The sequence below is a fragment of the Puntigrus tetrazona genome, chromosome 17 (assembly GCF_018831695.1).
Source record: "Puntigrus tetrazona isolate hp1 chromosome 17, ASM1883169v1, whole genome shotgun sequence".
Lineage (NCBI taxonomy): Eukaryota > Metazoa > Chordata > Actinopteri > Cypriniformes > Cyprinidae > Puntigrus > Puntigrus tetrazona.
The window spans coordinates 11,303,407-11,322,605 of NC_056715.1; the positions used below are offsets into that span (position 1 = coordinate 11,303,407).

The 19,199-nt window shown below is 39.4% G+C and overlaps 1 protein-coding gene across 1 annotated transcript in view; it reads right to left on the reverse strand.

Moving 5' to 3' along the window:
- Nucleotides 1-18,084, reverse strand: part of ush2a (Usher syndrome 2A (autosomal recessive, mild)) — a 176,961-nt gene extending 158,877 nt beyond the window's left edge. Inside the window, exons 1-5 of the mRNA XM_043262307.1 lie at nt 17,955-18,084; nt 16,701-16,802; nt 14,756-15,408; nt 13,182-13,347; nt 1,137-1,272 (exon numbers count right to left, since the gene is read on the reverse strand). Of these exons, the coding sequence (XP_043118242.1) occupies nt 1,137-1,272; nt 13,182-13,347; nt 14,756-15,288 (835 nt within the window). The 5' untranslated portion in view covers nt 15,289-15,408; nt 16,701-16,802; nt 17,955-18,084. The remainder of the gene's footprint in view (nt 1-1,136; nt 1,273-13,181; nt 13,348-14,755; nt 15,409-16,700; nt 16,803-17,954) is intronic.
- Nucleotides 18,085-19,199: the final 1,115 nt, after the last annotated feature.

Sequence of the window (19,199 nt, forward strand, 5' to 3'; positions counted from 1 at the left end):
CGGCTCTGATTGAGATGTCATATATGGATGTTTGCCCTGAAATCTTTTCATCTTTGTGTGCTGAGTCTGTGTTTTATATGGGATATTGTCATATTTATATAGCGTATTTAATTCATTAAAAAAAAAAACCACAGTCTTTACAAGATCCTTCAGAAATCATTCTAAAATTCTATTTGATGCTCAAGTAAAATGTCTATATTATGTCTATATGTTGTGTTCCTGACTTTGTTTTTATAGAAACCACAATGCAGATATGATAAACATTGCCATCAAATTTAGAAAATATATTTTTTTTTTTATAGTCAAAAATTAAAAATTGCTTGATGTTTGTCTGAACCTGCTTTTGACTTTAAATCTTATAAGAACTCCCTCTATGCTTTGTCCACATGAGTTCTACATGAATCAAACAAGCATTTCAGACCCCTGGGCTCTGGATATAGAGTTAGAAATGTGTGCAAAATGGATTACACAGAGTGCAACTTTCATGTGAAGCTGTTGTGTGTGTGCATGTTTGACAGTAAATGAGGCATGCTCTATTTGAAGAGTGTATACAGTACACGGGATTGCTTCCTTGTACTTCTGTGCCATTTAGGAAATGAGAGAAACAAGCAGCACTGGTAACCAATCTACTGTGTCCTCTGAGAGATCTGTGCAGAATTATTGTCATTTTTGCAAACAAACACAGTGATGTTAAGCTAAGATTAAAACGAATGCAGAGTGAACTTAAAGAAACTTTAGCAAGTCTATGCTATTTGTGGAAGTGTATTCAAAATGTGTGTGTGTGATTGTGTGTATTTCATTCCCTGGGGGTATTACAGAAATCCCATCTCATCTCATTTATGAGGAGATTATTTGTTGCCATATGGTCACCCTTGACCTATATAAACTCCAACTATGATTAGTTGCAGGCTTATGAATATTTCTATAATGGAAAAATGTAACATGTCTGCAAATTAGTGTGTCCTTTTCCGCACTCAATTTGAGTGATAGGAAACTGTGTGACTCTGAGGAGAAACACTGTTAGATGAGGATACCTGCAGCTTTGAAAAAAAATAAATGCGAAGTCAAATCAAATATATAATAAAAACACCATAATAAAAGCTGAAAGAGCAATGTAGGAGTACAGGAATCATTACCATTAGACCTTCTACCAATCCACAGAGCACCCTCTGAGGTGATGTCATCAACTGGTCCTGCCAAGGTTTTTGTGTCCAAAGCTGTACCATCATCCTCTTGACCATTCAGGAACAAGCTGACACTTGTGTCATGCATCTATGGATTCATTAGAAAAAATGACAAATGAATTTCAAAAGGCACAATTTAGTCAATTGCTGTAATATATATCATAAAAGCAATATAGCTGCAAACATAAGATATATATATTATACACAATATTTGTGTAAGCAATGTGTCTTAGCAACACGCTGACACTTAACACTTCTAGAGTTGGGGGTGTCTCCAAGTGGAGTGTTATTTGTGTCATGAAGAGTATTTCCATATCGGTAAAGTTCCATGACAGATAGGATGTCATGTAGGCAGTAAGGCAACAGACCTAATATTTATGTTTTTTTATGGCTGATGATTGTGGGTACTTTTCTTAGATAACGCCCCTTCATCACATTCATATTTGCATGTTCTTTCATAGTCTCCTTTAAAAAAGGTGCATGGAAATAAATCAACTAAAAAATCCATAAGGATGAAGGCAGCGCTAGACTGGAGGATCCTTAAGCTGCTCTCTTTCATGGCCGCTGATTGAAGACTGTAGAGAGGCTATTCTTGAAATCTCTAACCGGCCAATGACTTGCTGCTGAGATCTGAAGCAACGTCACAGTGATGTAAATGAATCCTGAAGTGCTTCATCCCATTTACCAGCCCTGCAGACTCTTGAAAGAGCTCTGGTGCTCTTATTGTTGCTTTCCCAGCGTTTATTTTCATCTCCTCGTTCCATTCTAGCAACTGTTGGTTTGGGACAATAATAAGGTGGTATATGCTTTCCAACTACATCATCAATCCTTTTTGTATTATCAAAATTGTTAAAATTAATGCAGTGAACTGTTTATGAAATGGGAAATTTTAGCAATATCAGACATGTAACAACAAAAGTGTGATACTGTTTTTTACCCAAGCAACTGATGTTTTACAAAAAAAAGTGAACAGTGAACCAAATGAGCTTCAACAAAATCAATCACTGAGATCGAATGAAACTGATACTTGGCTAGTGATGTTCCTTAGATGTATTTTTTAAGGCAGTAAATAGAGAAAAAGATTAAGTTAATTTCATACTTTTTGACTTTTACTACAGGTACTAATAATACATCTCATTATGTAGTGAAATTCTAACCATAAACAAATATGCGATTGTAAATTAAATGTAATCAGAGACGTCACGTCACGTCTCTACTCCCTCCTTCAGGAAACTGAGAAGTTTTCTTTCAGTCGGTCACTCCGAGTCACATTGGTGACTGACGAATTGGGGTTCCTACCAAAGCGCTATGGATGTTGCCCCTTCTAGTGTCCTGTGAAAGCCTCCTGTACACGCTCTGTCTAGAGTAGGCCAGGGATCACCACAAGAAGGCCAGCTACTGTTGTCATAGCACTACCCATTCAGACTGGATAACACTGGCAAAAAGTACCACATTCTACCTAGGAAAGGGACTTTGTGGAAGTCCCACCGTTCCTGAAGGAGGTTTCAAAAAAATTATTTATATGGACAACTATTTATGTGCATATTGAAAATTGATGTTTTCATTAAGAGATGATTGTAACCCTCTTAAAAGATAGCAGATAGTATCCCGGGGGAACTTTGGACCATACCGCAAAATTTACACATTTGGGATCCTATTAGGTCACTACATATGGGCCCGAGCTTTCTACCAGTTCTCAAGGATTCATCGAATGAGGGCCTGGTGCCAGATGCTCTGCCAAGGGGTGCTCAACAGGGTCTGCTGTATGGAGCACTAATCAATGAACAGGTTTTACCTCAAGGCATAAGCATGTCTCATAGACAGTGCTTTTGCTGGAACCTCCGTGTCTCATCCAAGAAACCAGACATGAAGGTCTGGACACAGGTGCCATAGGGTCCCCCGTCTCTGCGTCAGAAGATCCTTCCTCAGAGGAATCAGCCAAGGGGGGCTGTTATAAAGAACATTAGTTCTGGGAACCAGGTCCAGGGGGGCAATAGGGTGCCACTAAAAGGACCTGCTTCTTGTCCTCCCTGACCTTGCGCAGTGTCTGTGCTACACAAACTTGCGCAAGCCCCGCAGCCAGCTGTGTGCCAGTGCATGTGTGCAGAGTGTTTCCTCACTCAGGTTTACACTCGAAATGGATTAATTTCTCTAGGTGAGATCCATTTCGTTGTGACTCGGGAGTGACCAACTGAATAAGAAAGGCAGTTGCTAACAAGTTGCTAAATGGGATATAAAATATTATCGAGCAAAGCTCATCTATATCTATGGAAGAAACCAGAGTAATGCTAACTTTTAGGTTGGCCTACAAAGTTACATCATTGCTACAACAATATATCTGATCAATCTTTGAAATATGTGAATGTGAAATATTTGAAATAGTAAAACCTGAATTATGTGAATATGATAATCATAGGCTACATACAGTACATACTGCAGCACAATAAAGCTGTTACTACCTAATTCCTTTTTGAGTTTATCATTGTGTCAGGTTTACCAACACCAGTGTGTATGTGTGTGCTTTTAAGGTCGGGGAAATAAGTATTTGCTGATTAGAACTGCTTGTGTCCTAAGTGCATCACTTGGCTAGCTCATATTGTGTTAGAATGCAAGTGTGTGTTTGTAGTGTGGGACTGGTCTGACCTGTCTGGAACGCTGCCTTATGAGATCAAACCAGTGTGGAGCAGATTAATAACTGGCCATTCTGTGGAGCTCTTAGTAACGTACTAATCAGCAGGTGCTGACATCTTAAAAGCTCCTCTCCGCTTTCAAATTGAAAAAGGAACATTTAATCTGCACAGGGATTTACCAGAATGTGCAACAAATTTATGCCATTATTTATATAACAATGGCCATTAAGCAAAGGTCCAACTAGCAGTATAAACTCCAGGTAAATACCTAACAATAATTTGTTGGTAAAAGAACTGCAGCTTAAAACACAAACAAATATTAATGGAAATGGTGGAAAAAGTCCTAAATTTTTTTTAGGCTTAAATCTGTGGTATACAGTAATGCTAAGAGTGTCGTAAGACACCACAACACCCTAAAAACACTCAGCCAACACTGTAACTTAATAACTAGATGACATTAAGAAATAGTAACACTACCCAACCGCTAAAGGTCTACTGTCCATCAGCCTTGTAGAGGTGAATAGTGAACAAATATTGTCTGTTTTTACATGTGGAACCACAACAAAGGATTAGAAAATGAAAAAAAAAAAAAAAGATTCTTCATTTAAAAGAATGATGTCTTCTTGGAACATTTATTGAAACAGATTTGCAAAAACAGCTATTTTTGAAATGGTTTAACACTTAAGATCATTTTCACTGAAATCCTGAGCAGGAAACAGATAAATACACTTTACGTTAGACTGAACAGCAAACACACAGTTTGCATTTTGCCTTCAATGGTCTGAGGAAATGGTCAGGGAAAAACCAAATTATGGCTGTGTTTGTAAAAAGAAACCTCTTGGGAAAAATGAATGAACTAATAAAATATGACCTCTTTAAACTGAAGCAGACCCTCGGACATGAGATTTATGAAATACTTAAAACCCTTTTCGAGTGTTGAAGGAAGACAATTTAGCCTGCGATTCTGTTCTAAGAAAACAACAGTGCACAATCTTTCTAAAATCTAACTGGGGGCTTTTTATATCAGCGATTTCATAATTCACACCAAAAACAATGTTGTGATCTTTGGGCTTGGACCATAAAGCAGGGGCAGATACAAGCTTAACCTGAAGCCAAGTCGTCTGCAGCAGCGTGAGTGACAAACCATTCCATGATAAAGCCCTTTCCATTTCAGCACTGGAGGAGCTGTCAGGGCCTCTAGAAATATTCCACTCTGGATGAGGGTATCAGCGCGAGCAATCCTCCTCTTTTAACGCTGATACCTGCCGGAGCCCTGCCCTTCTATCTGAACGCACACTCTCTCCCGTCACCTCATACACGCTCACACATACATAACCGCAAACACGTGAGATGTTTTATTTATGGCTTATAGCTAGGCCTCACTGTGATTCTTATCATTTAAATGAAGCAAAAAGGTTTTCCTATTTGTAATTTGTTACATTATCACATGTTTCATAATGCACTCAGAGGCCAGTGCGGTGATGTGAAATATAACCATCACAGACAGGAAGTTTGCAGCGCTGCTATTGACGCCGGGGCCTCTCTTCACTGTCCACCATTACAGTGCGAAGAAAACTGATGAAAAGCCAATTTCCCCTTTATCACATTAACGCAGCCATGAGAGAGAAACATTTGTTCTACTCAAGTACACTAAAGATACAATTACCAATCTCACATATACATGTTTTATATCGGCCTTCCTCCTCCCGCTGTGAGGATGGCAACAATATATTAAGACTAGCATGACAGTTTATTTAAGAAAAGAAAATTGTCTCTGTGGAGCTGGAGAAGTCAGAAATATATAAGGCAATGTGTCAGTGCTTTTAATAAAGGTAATAACTCTTGAGAGGCTATGCTTTACACAGAAAGCATATCTTGAGTTTTGTTTGTTTTTTTTCGCCGTTCAGTGTGTCTGAACTGAACAGGATTTATTTTTACTAACTAAGTTCTCAATACAATGTATTATCACTATAGTTTCTACGGTTATGATTGTGTGACAGTAAAAAACAAGCAAGGCATAAAGAAAAAGCTTGCTTATGATGCTGAAGAGCCTGTAACATACAGGTTAGCAATAAGTGGTGTTTTTTTGTACCTTAATAACAAGTGGCATACAATACTAAATCTGATTAGACATTCCTAAATAAATATTTACCAAATAAATATTGCTTAAGAAGTGACGGTGCACTATAGAACAGCAAGTGCTAACAAGTATGATTGCAACTTTGACATTTTAAACTGGTAAATTAGCAAATGTTCATAAAGCTTAGTGTATGTAAGCATATGGGATAATTGCTTTACTGGAGGTTGTTTGTTTTACAGAACCATTAATGGTCTTCCTGCTGGGCTAATTGCTGATGCAGGAATATCTAGATACTGGTGAATTACAATCTTTTTACATCAAGATAATGATTTCAAGTGGACTGTTTCTAGAAAACATGACATTTACAAGCAATTTACAAGTGCAAATGTTCCTAATTGATCCGGTTGTCATTAAGGATATTAATCAAGCAAGCTCTCTCAACAGTGAGCGAGGAGGGCAGCTTCAATGCAAGAATGGAAAGACCAAGCGATTTTCTCACTTGTTTCTGACTTTGAAAGTGCTGGAGAGCTACATCTGGTTCATGTATGGATAAAATTATTAATTTCTCTTGGAAGCCTTAATAAAATTGTGATTGCAATATAAGCAAAACCAGCAAAAGCACAACAACATGCAAGCTCTATGATATGTTCGGGTAGCCTAACATTTTTTTTTTAAGTAAACGAGTAGATAGAAAAAAATGAAAGTGAGTGTTACGTAAAATAATGTAAAATAAAGATGGAATACTAATATGGAAACACATTTTGTGTTTATTATTTTAAAAATTTATTTGTGATTTATTTTAGGTATAAAAAATAATAATAATAATAAAATAAAGGTAATATCAGCATTCATTGCCAGAGATTGATAATTTGACTATTTGTTTAAAAGAAGAAGTTAGAATTACATATATAATTTAAAAATCATTAAGCATTATAGCCCATCAAAATCATTTTAAGCAGTTAAAATGTTGATATAACCTTTATGGAATTGAAAATCAGACCAAGTAAGTGAGCACATACATCACGCACTTGCAAGATTACAAGTCTCGAACAACCATCAAAGTGAAATAACCAATCCCACATTTCATGTAGCCTCTCATTATTTATTACCACCAAAGATGAAATATATAATTGAGCCAATATAGTGCACATGCGACGTTTTCTGTTTGATGAATTGCCGTTTATTTAGAAATGCCGGAAATGTTTAACATACCGGCGCATTTTAGCACCTGACTTATTGCCGTCTGGCTTTATTTATGTAGTCGCTGAGTGCTGGTGTGTTCATATGACTTTGCTGTACACTTTACAGATTGTGGATGCGGGGGCAGCATGCCACAAGCTACCCATCCATCTCCTGACAGGTCTCAGATCCAGGATTGTACACTTCATTTTTTCCTCTACCCATCCCTCTCGCGCCTTTCACTAGCAATAAACACATGCTAACTAGGCAGAAGGGCAGCGACAGCTAAACAGAGGAGACATAATCAGCTCCGCCACATCTGCAAAGAGCCGTGACCCCGCAGCTATGACAGATTACAGGACTCCGTTGTGGCCACACAATGCATTTGATCTGTCTGATCAGCGTGGACGATTTCCGGGATGGTTCTCGCCCCGTGGCCGTATGCCCGTCTGTCATTGTTACTCATGCCCGGTCTGAGAGACATAATATACAGTGAAATTGCTCATATCGACTTATGGCCATTACCAGTTTCACAAGAAGCTCTGCCACTCAGCATTGCCCCTTTTGATTTATATCCATCCGCCGCTGATCTTCTCTGACTTTAATCTGAATAAAGACTCCTGAGAAAACTTGCCAAGGAAAGCCCATCTCTGGGTAAACGTTTAATTCTGTCTGACATTGATGTGCTGAAACACACATAAACGGCTTGACGGACCAGATTAAACAATGCTCTGCACGTCATTACTTAGGGTTCTCAAAAGGCCAGCGTGTTTTTTTTTTTCCTCGATACGACATGTAAATTAAAAACAGTATATTCACAAGTACTGAAAGATGTGCTGCCCATGTCCTGTAGAAGTCAACTCCAAGAGCTTAAAGCTGCAAAGACTCTAATTTCCTGTCAACACTTTGGGGTGATTTATTCGCCACTCATGGCCTCCGGTGCCCGTGGACAGTGAGCTGGGGAAAGGTGGAAGCTCTCCTTGCCTCCATCCACCTTGTTTCACCTTCACTTGCGCTGCCAATCAGTCTCCATCACTCTGGGTGGCATGAGAAGCTCTGAAAGGTCAGCTGACCCGCTGCCAGCTCCCCTGCCAGAGCCAGAGGGCAGCCTGAAAGCAGCGCTGACGTCTCCTCTGCTAGAGATTTACTCCTGTGCTCCAGCAAAGTTTATTCACAGCACACCTTTATCTACAAAGATAAACATCTGTTTGACATTCTTGATATTTGAATTTGAAATGTATCTTTCCTATGTGAAAAGCAATGAACAATAGACGTGATACTATTCGCAACTGCAGCTTACAACAACAAGAAGTGAGCACTTGGGAGTCTATTTATGTTAAAAACTGTATTACTAAACATATACTGTGAAGGCGATCTGCCTACAGGCCTTTATTATCCTGCATGATCTTTTTTTTTTCTCACAAAGATAGTTTGACTCCAGGCAGCCAGCTACCCTTCGCCAACCCCACCACTCCACCCCAGTTTTAGTGGTCCTCTGGCTCAAGGGGCCCTGGGCCACGGGCTGGCTGGCCTACTTATCTTTGGGTGGGGTGAAGTTCACGCAGGGTGATGAGGCATGTGCACATTCGGGTTAAGAGCTTGAGACTCGGCAGCTCTTGGCCAAAACAAATGTCCCCGGAGAACAAGCGTCTGCCACAGTGCAAGCCTCTGCGATCGAAATGGCACGGCCAAGGCCTAGACCCTTGTGGAAGCTCTAATTGTGCGTGAAAATGTTCATTAACTTGTGGGATTCTCACAAACTTTGAACAGCCAAAGACAACATATAAACAGCCACAAGAGCACAGTTTCAGTTCGCTTCCCACAGGAGCTGCAATGTTATAAATGATGCTGTTCAATAAATAAGAGGATAATGCTGAGTTGCAGATATGATGCTGCTGCTTTCTACTATTTCTGCTCTTTTGATGAAAACTGTGCCAAATGATGTTTTGTATAATTAACAGGTGCGTGTCTCTGAGCAATGTTAATTTAGTTGAGCCATTGACTCAAATGTTGCTGTTACGATGCACAAATGATGTTTGTCTTCAGCAAAAATCTGTTTTTTAAGGCTGGAATGCGCTACACTACACCAAGACTTTTGGTTTTTCCCCTGATTCAGTACGCAGATTTGAGCTGGACGATTTTATTGAAAATTGTGTAGCTTTAAACTATAATTACATCTAGTCAGAGGATATCAAACATGTTTTATATTTTTAGCCGATTTTCAAACACACATTGTCTCAACAAGATGCACATTTCTGTGTTAGTTTGTTGTGAACGTAACAACTTTAAAGCGTTAATTCAACTCAAAATGAAAATTCCGTCATTAATTACTCATCCTCATGTCGTTACAAACCCATAAGACCTTCATTCATCTTTGGAACACAAATGAAGATATTTTTGATGAAATCGGATAGCCATCTGACCCTCCATAAAAAGCAATACATGATTGTTTTGCAAAGCTACCAGAATGCTTTTTTTGCGCAAAGAAAACAAAAATAATATAATTTACTCAACCAGTCTTTTCCCCTGAGTTACGTCTTACACCATTTTGGAGAGTACTGCAATGCATACGCACATTTTAACCTATTTGGTATAATCAGCGTTGTTTACATCCAGGGGAATTCATGAACATAATTTGTGGTTGTTTAAACCTAGGGAAAAGCATGCATATGCATTGTGATACTCTCTACAGTGGCAGAAGATGTAACTAGGGGAAGAAGAATGGTTGAGTAAATTATGTTATTTTTATTTTCTTTGAGCAATTCTATTCTATTCTCGTAATGTCGCAAAACTGAGGTTGAGCTACTGATGTCACATCCTGTTTTACCCTTAAAGTCTTGTAGTATATGATTCTTAGTCGATTAGTTCTCATTGAAAGTAGATTAGACTCATTGAAAAATCTCCATTACTAATGTACAGACTGACAGTCTGCCTGGAACATGCAAACTTAACAGTCCTAATGCTGCCAGAAATACCCCCGGCCAAACTAATTCCAGAAGTAAATGTTATAGAAATACATATTCAAGACTTTATAGTTCTACGCATTAGTTCAAAAACTGCATGAAAACACATTATGATTTTAGAAAATATATAGAATCATTCTAAAATGAAACCGATTATGGTTTTATTTAATCTTCTATATAAGAAAAGGAACATATGTTTTCAAGATGCATAACTTGGTTCTGCTTGACCCAAGCAAAGTCCTGTTTTTACTTGGCATCACTTCAGCTTTTTAAATTGTGACTAAACATGAGACCTGAAAGTGAGAGCAGACAAAACAATGTCTGTGACATGGATACCACAAAACTGACAAGCTGTAGACGTGACCACTTCACTAGCGAAGAACTGCATGAAAGACTCCCAATCTTCATATGCGAGAACAAGAAGTTTTAAACATTCATAAGAGCGTGTTTTGTCGTGACAGGCACCTGACACGCATTGATATGATAATTCAGATATACGTTGAGCAGCGGCTGTAATCACAGTTCCTCCTTGCCATTTACATTTTCAACTTCCCCTCTTCGATGACTCTTTTCATGTGTCGAGACCTGCCGAGGCTCGTCAGCTGCGCTGTGATACGTTCACGGTTTTGAACCGACGTGCAAAGAGAGACAAAAAGAACACTGTTGTACTTTTCCTCCCTGCCGAGTCTTATGCCACTCGATACTTGCTTGATCTCAATTACAGCCCACAACTTCAGAGAGACAAATTACCCACAATAAGCAGCGCAACAAACAACTGACAGGAGCCCACTGTCGCTCCTCATCGTCATCCGAGCGGGCAGCATAAAGGCATATCACTCTTTTATAGCTTCTCCTCCTCTGTTGCTCTCACTCTCCTTTTAAAGTAATGACTACGGACAAGCACCTACAGATCAGCTCCTCTTTTCTTTTTCCCTGAAGCCTTTCTAAACGCTGTAATGTTGTATTCCGTTTGAGTGTTGCTTTTTTCCTCTGCTCTCTTTATCTTGGAGTTTCTTTTGACTATAGAGGCTTCCTCAACAGGCAGCAGAAAGACAGCTACCTGACAGGGTGCTTAATTATTTGGCGGCCAGCATTTGACAAAACTATACTGGCAGTCAGCAGCGGAATTTAAGGACAGCAAATAATCTCAAACTGACCCTAAGGGAATGCGAGAGTATTGTGATTATAGCAGAAACCGAAGTGTTATTAGGCTTATATTTGCAAAAAAAAGGAAGCAGCAATAACACATGAGAGGCATAAAACTAATGTTAACATTATGAGTCTGGATGGTCAACTAGTCCAGTGAATTTCAACCAGGGGTAAGCTGCTTTAAAAACTTGGAAAGATTGATTTTGCTTCAGTAAACAAATAGAACTATCAATAGAACTGATATACTGTAAACAATATAAACTCAGTAAATTAAGTATCAATATAATAAATTAACTAAAAACAACCAAAAAAACAATTAAGTAACAATTTAATTTAAATAGCAACAAACTAAATTTTTCATTTTGAGAGCATCTTAACAGTTTCACTTTCTTAAAAAAAAAAACGAATCAGTATGCTGCAATAAGTGTTGAAAGATATAAAGCAACCCTCTATTTGATTTTGATAATTCACTTTTAAAAAGGGCAGGTGCATAATGCATTAATATCGCTGTTGTAGTTACTTTTTTTGTTTACATTTGTAATGTTTTTCATAACCATATTCAAATAATAGTTTGCACCTGTAAAATAAAAAAGCTTGCCAGAAACCAGGTACTGTGTCAGTAATAGTCTTTAGCAAGTAGACCACCATAAAGAGTTAAGGCTGAAAATAGGCTAATTTTGTCCCAAGAATACAGTGGCCGGCCTGCAGTTTAAATTCCTAATGGGCACAGAAAATATATCTTATATAGTCCAAGTCAAGGCTGTCACAGGAAGGGAACATATTACCTCTGAATTTGTGGGAAGGATCTCATTATCATAATAATGTTTTCTGTCCCAGAAGTCAACCTGCTATTCATAATCTGAACGATTGCAATTTAAAGCCATAATAATCACTACTATTGTAAGGTAATACTCTCCACAGACAGAGCACTCTGTTTCCTGGTGATGGCCAAGTTTATCCTCTGCTCCTTTTCCTTTCCCTTCAGACACAGAGATACAAGCAGCCATTTCCAAAGCTGAACAATGCCAGAGAGCTAGTCCTAATGGGACTGACTGGTACTTTGTCTGAGCAAAGGGCTCTGAAAGCTGAGAATGAAACATGACCCAGCAATTCCACAGTTTTGTGCTATTCATTTTTGCATTACTGCACTGGATGCGGATCATTCTTTGAAAACAATGCAGAGGCAAAAGCAGCCGAACGTTTCTGACAGGAATGAAGCAGAAGCGACTGGACACACTGTGTTTGTGTGTGTGTGTGTGTGTGTGTGTGTGTTGATATATATTCAGAGCAGGGTATGTGAGGGGTTGACCTGCTCTCTTCCCCCTTCCTGCCCTCACAGCTGCAGGAAAGCAGATGTTTACCACTGTAATTAACGCCTTCTATTCATGCATCTTGTCCAAAGTGGAAATCTGTTGTGACATGGGTTCAGCGAGAACCTGCTGTGGGTTCTCCCGACACAATATTAATATCAATATTTTCCAGCGGCTAATTACCTCAAATATGAATGGATGGTGATTTAGTGTTGCCAGGGCAACATTACCTGACACCTGACCAAGCTTATTATGTATTTCTTATTATATTTCTTCTCCTGTGCTAGAAAAACTAGTCATCCCTATTGGTACTAAGCAGCATATGTACTTTATTGAACAATATGCAGTATATTCAAATTATCTTGATCACATCAAACGATTTATATCTGAAAAATTTCAAAAGACAAAAAATTTAAACAAATAAAAATGTAAATAAGATCCTATTTAATTTAGTCTTATTGCAGATAAACAAACAAACATTTTCCACCATCACCTTTTCTTTTCTGTTAACATAATCAATTAAAAATGAAAACTGATCCAAACCTGATTAAGTCCTGCCCTATTTCCCACTAAATATTCAGTTTGTCTTTATAGATGGATATCAAATTACAAAGTTACATGCTTTTTCATGTTGTCGTGACACATATGACCGCAGAAAGAATAAGAGAACAGAACATGTTGCCTACCTGTAGAGCCACGTGTGTCCAGTGGCCTATGCTAATGTGACCTGCAGTCTTCATGGTTATGGAGAAGTTTTGTTTGCTGTGAATGCCATAGTGGATCTGAATGTCATCCTTGGAGACTGTCACAAGCAACACCAGTCTACCCACAGTGCTCTTTTCCAGTAAAGTCCTGCACATTAGAAGAACAAACATTAATGTTTTGCAAGAGAGAAATTCAGATACTTAAAACAAGCAACATCAAAGAATATCCAAAGAAGGCCTGATTTTACAATAAATATGACTTGTAATTGAATAATGCATCTTCATATATAGCGCCTCATATTTTTTCATATGGGGACAGTTAAAGACATTAGTAAGCAATCAATACACCTTCAAAATTTTGGCTATGAAAATCCAACAACCCTCTTTTACTGGCAAATTCCTTGCCATCTAAAATGAACATCACTGTGACATTTATGCATGTTGTATCAATATTTTCCATTTGCCTTTTCTTGTTACTCGAAAACACCCTCATACACTGTCATATGAAACACCATTACAGACGTTTTACGGGAAACGGCAGCATTTACGAACACAGGCCACCGCATCCAATAAATCATAAAGCATTTGTACTCAGGTTGCGGCTGGCCCCGGAGTCAGAAACATCTCACCTACAGCCAAGCTTTTGCTGCCTGCTCCACTTGCAATTAGGCCAGGCTTCTCCAGGGAAGGCAACGTTTTAGTATTCAATAAGTCTACTAAGGCAAGTGTTCCAAAAAACTACGTCTGAGCGGTGTATATTTTTATGTCATATTACCAAGGGGATCTTAGGCAGGTATTAAACACAGGCCAATTAATTCACTAAGAACAGAATAAACACGCAAGCCTGTTGACTTCAAGGAGAGAATGCGACGGCTGAACCGCCTTGACCGCACGGACTCGCTTATTTATTTTTCAACACTACAAGCTTGTGGCTTTTTCTCTCTTTTCATGCTCTGCACTTGATATAAAATGCTGAAACAGTTGTTCTTCTTCTACAGCCTCTCTGACTCCATCCTTTCATCCCATCACCCACTTTCAACTATATCATTTTCTGTGCTGTGGAAAAACAAAGTGGCCTTTGAGTTGATGCTTTTTTGCCAGAGCTCAGGAAACACTGTGGCAATTTCATTTCATTGATCTAAAACTGGCCACAGCTGGTCTTGCTGGAGCAGAGCAAACAGGGCTCAGAGCTTTTTCAACTTGGCAGGACTCCTCACAGAATGTGTTCCATGTACCAACACGCTTTCAAAGTGGAAATACAACAGAGGAAATGTCAGAAAATGAGGTGAGGACAACCAACAGCTGAGTGGGGATCAACTACACAGGAAAAGCTAGTTTGAATAAAACCAGCTCTGGCAAGGCGAGCGGCCGAGCTAATCCATATCGGGTTTAGATCATACAGCTGTGTTCTAACAAGTCATTCTTTTCCTGGAACGGAGCAGGTATTGAAACTGATCTGGTTGATTAAGTAAAATATTCACTCTCTAAGTGACAGAAACACTTGCACTGCCTCTCTGATCTTCTTAAGGGAAAATTCTGGACGTGTGTCTACTTACATTACAGTGACTTGCTCGAGTTTCAGCCACACCGTTAGAGTAAATGAGTTCGCTGGGCCGAAGCTTAGAGTCGACGGGGAAGCCGGACAACCTCTTGAGGTCGGAAAGACGAAGCTGGTGGAATCCGCTTCCGCTCCTGGACGGTGGTCCATTGTATCGCCCTTCCAGCACGTGCCCAAGCTTGTGGCGAGGACGTCGGTGTAGTCTGGAATAGAGGAGCTATACGGACACTCCTGGATGCAGAACTTTTGGATACAGGTGTGGAGATCCTCCTGAACCTGGCCGGCTTGACAGAAAGCACTTCTCTCAGGAATTCCACACGTAGCCCTCGTCGGCGTGGTGCTGACAGATTTATATGCCCCAATGTTCTCGAGCCTGGGGAAGTTGCCCTGAGGGGCAACCAGGCCGAGGGAGGCATAAAAGCCTAGGGTGTACAGTAATAACATAGCACCTTTGTGCCCAAGGAGCCAATTCGTTGTTGGTGGCGAGGTTGCCTCCTGATGTAGTGATCTTAAATAAGTAATGATGGTCATGCCGGTGGTGACATTTTTACAGTCCAGTGCCTTGGGTAAGGCAGCGCAGCTTAATGGCACAATGTCAAAGAGGGGGCCAAAGCCTTCACATGATAGCTAGGATTTGGGCCCGTCAAAGTCCTGTAGAAAACCAAAGGGAGAAAGGAAGAGCAAAATCATATGTGAAAACATATTTATGAAAAATATTATACCCTGACACCCTTCCTGAGGCTCTTAGGATTCCACTTGATGCAAGAAAAGCTTAACAATTACTTTTGCCGGTGCATCTGAATTGCACTGAGCATGGTTTTATGTCAGTAACATCCGCCCTGAATTCAAGTGGCATTGCAAAGAGGAGAATTATAATAACCTCTCTAAAACTGTGTACAGTGAAGACATAAAATGCATGCACTAGAGGGGTGAAAAACAGATCAGTTGGGTTTATAGTGCCTTTTTAAAAACGCATAAATCCAGAGTAACCTTCTACAAGATTGATGACTGAGCAAGAGCTCAATTGTCGTCAACCTCGTTCACGTTACAATAGCAGCGGGCTATTTGCCAGCATACATTCAACAGGTTGCTGGAGCTAAACTTATTGACTTTGTATCAGAATGAAGAAAAAGAGCAAAAATGGCAATTATACTAAGACTTTCCCCTTATGAGAATCAACCGTGGTGGTTTTACTAAAACTAAACAAACACTGGCTACTGTAGGCCTGTATATAAACAATGGTAAAAACAAATTAACCATGGATTTCTTACACTAATCATATAAAAATGTGGTTATACAAATGTTAATCAATGAGCCAAAAACATGGTTGCTACAGTTTTATATAGTAAAACCACACTTCACTTTCGTACTTAACGTTTTAAACGAACTTTTGTCGTTAACTTGAGTGAAACGTTATAGTCTTTTTGTGACTCGTTGTATCTGTTAATATATTTAATGCCTTATTAATTATAACTTATTATTTATATTATGTAAATTTGTCAGTGACAGCTGAATTTTGTCTTGTTGCCGTCCGACACTTAACGGAAATCTCTCGAGCGGAGGATTGTTACTATGGTTACCTCCTCTGGCGAACGCGACTTCTTTTCCCGCGTCTATTTAGGGTAGGGTACTCTGACAAACTTTTGTGGAAACGTTGCTTGGAAGCGCTGTTGAAGTAAAATACAAATTCATATATAGAAGAACGCATACATTTAAGCCCCGGCGTTTTATTCAGATTTTTAAAAATTAGTCTGAGCCCCTCATAACACCCTGCTCTTCCACGAACAAAAGCACAGCCTGTTTTGAGTACGAACGTCTTAATTAGACCTCAACGAATAAAGAAATATGCCGCGTTAAACTAAATCAATACAGACAAACATATACACCACATAAAGGCGCATTCAAGAACCATATGTGATACTGAAAACAATCTATATTCTTACCTCGGCGCATGATGCGTTCAAGGAGCGCCTGGCCACTCTGAGCAAAGCAGATTAGGAGAGTTTGCCATCTGCTCCTGTCCAGAACTTGAGCGCTCGGTCACTCTAAAAACAATTGATCGAGACGCTGATGAATAGCATACATGTGCATATCCGCCACGAATAAAACCCAAACACCTGTTGGCATCATTGATCGGTCGCTGGAGGAAGATGCCAGTGTTACATTACGTCTCGGTTTAACAAGTGGATCTCTCGGCTCAGGAACGCCACTCGACGTCGCTAAGCAACCCGGCACAGAGTTGCACATTCAGGTGCTGGACTCCGGGAGGGGAAAGCAGGACAAAGGATTAAAGAGAGGGGGGCTGAATGAATGCACTACAGTATCTGGGGATGTCTGAGTATTATTATGGTCCATGACGCAATGGCTCATACTGGTGACTGGGATGGCATTACTTTGGCCAAATGTCGTATCCTACTTTGTGCGTCTTAAGCCTACCTGATATGGGCCTAAATGAAACAAACCTCGCAAACGATTGCCCTGCATCTGATTCAACTCCAAGAGTTTAAACAGATGCAGGGCAATGGCACTATTTGAATATGGCGTTCTTTATTTATTTCTTCACAAAAGTTATTTTAAGAAACCTGTAGTTATAAAACGATTTTATTTAGAATTTATTTCGAAGTAATTTGAACATTCAGTGAGTTTAAAAAACATACAACGGACTTTAAATCATCTTAAATTAATTAGGCTATACGATTTGGCCTACAACACACTTGCATTTACTATTGAAAGCCCTAGCTACAGCATATTTTCAATTCTGAGTAGTCAATTTATAGGCTACATTTCTTTCAGTGGTTTTATTAAAAGCCCCCAAACCGTTTACAGACTTTAGTGTTTTAAGTTAGTGATTTGCTTTGCGTGACTTTAGAAGTCGCCGACGCACGCGCTGCCACCATCAAAGTACTGCCATGACTACGCAGTTCTTTCGAGATTGGTCGAATTTAAGGACGACAACGATTTTGTGTTTATTTTACGCCTTCAGAGCCAAGCCAAATAAAACTAATAATAAAAGAAATCGACCTCACTTACTGATATTTATCAATAGGCTATTTAAATAGTATATTAACGTTTTCAAACGGCTTGACGACACCATTTTGTCATCGTGGTTGTGCGAGCATTTAGCGAGCTGTGGATGAGAAGGCGGAAACTTTGTTTTAAATAAGTTGGTTCTATGGAAGTTATTTTCCCCCGTTTACCTTTTATCGCTCTTTCTTTTCCTCAAGAGGCTGTTTGTGATCGCCGAAAATTGTTTGACTGAACATCGGAACAAGTTCTCGTCCGTTAGCTGGCTAGTTTTATGGCGGCTGCAGTGGACGTAACCACGCTTGAACCGCGATGTTTTTACGAGGATCCCCATGCAAAGTATTTTACTAACGCAGAAGCGTTTCCAGCTGAGGAGCGACGATGGTGGCGCTAATGTGAGCACAATAACTTAACGACCACTTTTAATAGCCACGGTATAAATACAACAACGGATGGATATACTTCTGTCTAGATTCAGAGCCCTCTTAACTACTATCTTGTTTTGGAAGGAAGAGATGCTTTGGAAGTGTTAGTGTGGCCCTCATAACTGTGATAAGCGAGCACATCTAAGGTTATATAGCTAAACATTACCCCACTGATTTAAAGGCCTGCTTCAGACTAAATGAATGTTCAAGCGGTCCTGACAAAACAAATATGTCAGTTACATTGTATTGTATCATGATGCACACCAGTAAAGTTTGCAAGGCATTTGTAAAAGTTATTTAAATAATTTAACTAAGGCCTAGTCCCGGCTTAAACTAAGTTCTGTCTGTGAAGCCCTGTCACTATGTTCAAACATGGAAGCCATACAAGAACGAAGCATTGTCTTTATTCACATCAGTCATGTACATACATTTGATTTACTTAATGTACTGAAACATACACTTACACACCACCTCACAGAGGTTAACTTTCGTGGGTTAACTAAGACCTGTTCTGAGGATGAACGCTTTATTGACTGGCACACTGCGCAATTAAATGTATACCCTATATAAAGTAAAGACTTTGCTCTTCACAGAAAAGTTGTCAACAACAAGCACCCAGGCGATACTTCAAAGACCAGCTCTTTTTAATGTAAACGCGCTTTCACCCCGCGTTGTTGCCATAATTACAAGATACCAATTTGGAGAAATAATTCGTGTCCTTGTATAACTCATAATTACCGTCTGTAATCTGAGAATTTTCTGAGAGCTTCTACTTGTACCACGTGACCACTGTACCTGACTGCTGCAGATTAATTTAGGCATTGATAGTGTTGCCATAGAAACGCACCATTCCCAGTCCAAGGACATGATGAACCCAGCTTTAAGTAGAGCATGGTGTGAATGCAGCATATGATCTTGAGTATTTGATAACAGCATTATCTAACTGACTTCATAATGTCTTTTTCGATCTGTTTCTTCCTCTGTTAGGATGCA